The sequence below is a fragment of the Azolla caroliniana genome, unplaced genomic scaffold (assembly GCF_043228905.1).
Source record: "Azolla caroliniana isolate FFs.n. ecotype wild unplaced genomic scaffold, voAzoCaro1.0.p SCAF_9, whole genome shotgun sequence".
Lineage (NCBI taxonomy): Eukaryota > Viridiplantae > Streptophyta > Polypodiopsida > Salviniales > Salviniaceae > Azolla > Azolla caroliniana.
In genome coordinates this window covers 13,706,434-13,711,924 of record NW_028230444.1, presented here as the reverse complement: position 1 = coordinate 13,711,924, position 5,491 = coordinate 13,706,434, and the positions used below count along the sequence as shown (strand labels likewise).

Here is a 5,491-nt window from a genome sequence, read left to right as displayed (position 1 = left end):
CAAATATGATTAGTATAAACTTTAAAGATATGAGTAGTTTGAAGTACTATTTTTAATGTCAAAATAAAAATATTCATAAATTTTGAGGGAATAAAAAGTGAGAAATTAACGAGCCTTTATTTTATTTTTTTATTTATTAAAAATAAAACGAATACTTATAAGTTATAAGTTATACATTTATTATAAAAATTTAGTAGTGTCAAATCCCCAAGTCCCGCTTTTATTATCCCTATTTATTGTTAAGTTCCTTTTCTTTTTGTCTTGTGAAATTAAAAAAGACAGAGTTTTTTTTTTTTTGAGTTAAATGAATACTTGACCATACATTTGTATTCGTATTCGTTTGCATTCGAATGGGAAACCCGACGAATGAGAATATGTCAATCTATGCTTTTATATATATAAGAATACATATACACTTTTATATCCACACATATTCATAGATATACATAGTCTACATTTGCATATACATTCCTCTTACACATTAACATACACTCCAACTTACGCACAAGCATGTACACACACAAATAAGACAAATACATGAATACATACATTTATATGCTAAGAGATATTGAAACCTACACATATGTGCACATACTCAAACTTAAACCAACAAACATGAATTCCCAACACACACGCACACACAGTCACATTGTCAACGTTATCAAATCATCAAAAGGAAGGTGGGACTAACAACAACCAACAATGATGAGACTCCCAAGTTATCTACTTGAACCAGAACCATCTTCCCTCATTGAAATCCTAGTGCTCTCGCTCACTTGTCACACACATGCGCTTAACATCATTTTACAATGATTTTGGTTTAACTTGTTTCAACTTAAATGGTTTTGTAGTTTGGTTCGATTTAAGTTTCAATTTTTTTAATAGTTTTGACTTTGAGACTCCTAAATCAAACCAAGCCATTGTGATTGCTACACACTCACTAATCCCTTTTCCTAATATATCCCATAGTTTGGTAACGCCAACTATTTGGAGACCATGAGGTCGTTAATTTGATACATTGATGTAGAATGCACCTTTGGAGAAGTGAGATATCTTTTAACAAAGGTGTCAAAGGCAAATAGCTTATCAAGAGGGTAATCTCATCGGGAATGTATGAGAGATTTATCATTGCCCACAAAAGTCAAATTTGACCAATGGAACCAAAAGTGAAACATTTTCACTTGGTGCATGTGTTCAAGAATTTTATTTATAACCATCATAACTGCGAGTAACAACATTGTGATTCTAAGAGAAATGTGTACAAAGGATTGGATCAGATTGAATGCTATGGAAAGCAAACTCAGATTGGTCTAAGTTTGGAGCATCGTAACAATATCATAGACTCACAAACACGTTCAAATAAAGATCAACCAAGCATATTCCATACATTTCCTTTGTAGCCTCACATCAAACAAAATGTGAGCTAAGTTTTATAGTTAATCATGGAGAAGGCAAACAAAGGATGGACTCTAGCATGAAAGTATTGGTGATTGCAGTTTTTCCAATTTGGAAAAAAAGAATTTTGTATATTGGTGGAACATACATAATATAATGCGTGGAACACGAATCTCCGCATATCTCCCAAACCATGGTACACCGGTATTGCATAAAAGCCTCATTCACACACAAATCAGCTGACGCATCATTAATTGTAATGCTTCCCATCTTTCAAACAATTTCTTTATATTTTGCATCTATCTCGAACTCGATATCTATATGGTACATATAGTGAATTTTGAACAAGGTACATGAGTTTTCAAAGACTTTGGTTATATCTCTAGGGCAAAGCCCAAACATAAAAAGTTTAAAGGCATACAAGAAGAAAGAGAGAGAGATGGGTACCCTAGGCATTCTTAAACAATCAAGGGAATTTGGTAAATTTGCCATGCTCTTTCTTTGTTGTATCTTTTTCTAACATCGACGTGGATAAAATTAGTTTTGGATTCACTTGAATTTCCTTTACAACAGTTGATGTGTGTCCAAAGGTTTTCATCAAAAGGCATAAATATTCAACAACTTTGAAAAATAGTGGCTTTGTCTGCTTCAGGTTTCAATGATTCTGGCACCCTATTTATTATTAACTATTTCATTACTTTGTACAACCAATATCAGAGTACAAGTTGGCCATCAAGACATACAATGCAGCGTCTGTAGGGTAAAGGCGTGCTGCACAATCAAACATGAGTTCACCCAACACCACATCTCCATGAGTCCTACAAGAGCTCATTACACATAGCCAGATGGGCAGGCTAGGTGGCATCGGCATCTCCATAACAATGCTTTGGACACCCTTCAGCGCACCTGCCCGCCCAAGCATATCAATTAAAACGGCATAGTGTTTCATGTCGGGAATACCCCCTTGGCACCCCTTACTTACATATTTGAAGAAGCATACACCATCATCAACGAGACCACTATGACTATACATAGTGAGAAGCGAAAGATACGTTATGTCATCAGGTTCCTTCCCTTCCAAATGCATCTCTTCAAAGAGATATATGCCCTCCAGACAGTTACCTTCATGTGCATGGCCTGCAATGCATGAATTCCATGTCACTACTGGATGATGATGGAAACCATCAAACACCATTGTGGCATCCACGACATTTCCACAATTCCCATATGCGAATATAAGAGTGTTCGCTATGGCAGGGTTACCATCATACCCGACACAAGCAATACCAAAATGAATTTCTTTGCAAAACTCCAAGCAACCCACACCGCCACATGCTTGCAATACACATAGAAATGTGATATCAGTGATAGTTATGTTTCTCTCTTGCATTCTATTGTACAACTCTAAGGCTTTGTCTCCTTGGGCTCGCTCTACAAACGAGGAAAGCATTGCATTCCAAGGGACAACATTGCTCATTGGCATTTCATCAAGCATGTTTTTTGCTTTATTGATTACTCCGCATTTCCCATACATACTTATGAGTGTGCTTCTGACCCATACGTCTGTGTTGAACCCTTTCTCAATGATGATAGCATCCAACGCATGACAAAGCTCCGGTAACAACTCCTTCGAATAAACAAGAATATCACCAGCCATTTCCACAATCCCTATGCATGCTTGAAGCAAAAGCACAAATGTCAACTCATTCGGATTCATATCTTCTTCAAACATCTTACTATACAATTGCAAGGCCTTATTATTCTCATTGTTATCAACATAAGCGGATATCATTGCATTGCATGCCACGATATTATACTCTGGCAACCCTACAAAAACACACTCGGCTTCTTTGATGCTTCCACATTTTCCATACATACTAACAAGGGTATTGTTGACAAACATATCAGAACTATAGCTTTTCCTCCTTGCATCAGCATGCAATGCTTGCCCAATCCGCAAAGCCACCTGTTTATTTGATATTTCTCCACAGTGAGCAAAAACAGTTTCTTCTTTATCTGCAAGGATGCCACATGCTTGAAAAATAATCACAAAAGTTAAGTGGTTCGGAGGCTCTTTTTCTTCACACAATTGTCGATACAATGTTATGGCCTTGATAGCTTCATGTTGGTCGATATAAGCCGAGAGCATGGCGTTCCATGATATAATTTCAACTTTTGACGACCCTTGAAATATAGCCTCTGCTTGAGGGAGATCTCCACACCTACCAAACATAGTTAAGAGGCTGTTTGAAACGAAAGGGTTTGACATAAAATCCTTCCACTGAGCAGCATCCACATACAATGCCTCACCGATCTGGAGCGATATCCTTTTCTTCAATCCCAATTCAGTAACCAACTCTTCTTCTTTCTCAGCCAGAATACCACATGCTTGAAGAGCAATCACAAGAGTTTGTTGGTTCGGTTTTGCTCCTTCCCTTTGCATTTGGCTGTAAAGTTGCAAGACCTTCTTACCCTCATTTAATTCCACATAAGAGGAAAACATGGCATTCCATGTCACGACATCAAGTAAGCACAAGGACTTGAAAACATTCTCAGCTTCAATGAGCCCCCCACACTTCCCATACATACTAAGAAATGTGCTTCTCACGTAAACGTCAGAACTTAATCCTTTCCTTCGTGCATCGGCATGTAATGCTCGACCGATCTCTAGATACAATGTTCGAGATGTATCATACTTCTTTGCAAGACCACCACAAGCTTGAAGTGCATTCACAAATGAGATATGATCAGGGGTAACATTTTCCTCTACCAATTGTCGAAAAAGACGCATTGCTTTTTCATTGTGTCCGTGCTCCACATAGACCGATAGCATCGCATTCCATGAGACAACATCGAGGTGGGCGGACCCAAGCTCATGAAACACTTTCTCGGCATCTAGGGTGCTACCGCACTTCCCGTACATGCGAACAAGAGTATTCCTGACAAACCCTATTGACACAAAGCCATTCCTCCTTGCAACGTCATGAAAATGTACACCCATGACCAAGTTGGACAAACTCCCACATGTCTTAAAAAGGGCAACATAAGTATAATGGTCTGGTTGTAGACCATCACTGAGCATTTCCTGGTAAGCTTCAAGGGCATCCTCACCTCTATGTATGTTCGCATAACCCGATATTAAAGATGTCCAAGCATTGATGCTTCTGTGGTCCAATGTGTGCAGCAGCGTATGGGCGTCATGGAGGGCACCACATTTGGCCAGGGTGATGACCAGGTGGTTACCAAGACGTCCATTGAGGCTGGGATGGCCATCCATAACGAGATGGCCATGAAGAAGCCGTATGTCAGTGAGAGATTTAGCTCTGTGCAATGCTTTGAACAGAGAGAGATAGACATGGCATTCCAGATGATGCTGGCCTCTGTGAGAGAGGAGAAGCCTATGGAAGCCCATCTCTGTGTCTCCCATGATGCCGCCCATCCCTTCCCATCCCATCCCATGAACACCACTTGGTTCTCATGGACAGGAAGCAGGAAGCAGAGCAGCGGGAGAATTTTGCTAACGAACTCCCTTCTGCATCAGAGCTTATTCCATTCCATTCCATTCAATTCCATTCAATTCAATTCAATAATCGATCGATCGTTCAAAGTCCAAACCAGCAGCAAACAAAACCAAATGTGCTCTCCTTTTTATATCTATTTCATGTGGTCCCTTTATATACATAGATATATATGTGTGTGTGTGTGTATATGTATATATGTATATTATCGTAATTAGCTTATCCTAGTATGTGTGTGTGTACATATATATATGTATATATGTATATTATCGTAATTAGCTTATCCTAGTGGTAATGGTAAGTAAGTTGTTAGACTACATATTAGCACCACACCACGACGTCTTCCGTTTGAAACCTAGTTTCTCTCACCTATCTATTCAAGGCCACCACAATTGAGAAATGAGCCTAAATCACCAAAGGTTCTCGATCTCCATGCCCACCCATGAAACCTAGTTTCTCTCACCTATCTATTCAAGGCCACCACAATTGAGAAATGAGCCTAAATCACCAAAGGTTCTCGATCTCCATGCCCACCCATGAAACCTAGTTTCTCTCACCTATCTATTCAAGGCCACCAC

The 5,491-nt window shown here is 38.9% G+C and overlaps 1 protein-coding gene across 1 annotated transcript; it reads right to left on the bottom strand.

Annotated features, from left to right (window-relative positions):
* Positions 1-2,068: 2,068 nt before the first annotated feature.
* On the bottom strand, positions 2,069-4,861 carry LOC147860210 (putative pentatricopeptide repeat-containing protein At3g01580). The gene has a single exon (XM_087325071.1). The coding sequence runs from the start codon at positions 4,847-4,849 to the stop codon at positions 2,090-2,092; it is 2,760 nt and encodes a 919-aa protein (XP_087181197.1). The 5' UTR covers positions 4,850-4,861; the 3' UTR covers positions 2,069-2,089.
* Positions 4,862-5,491: the final 630 nt, after the last annotated feature.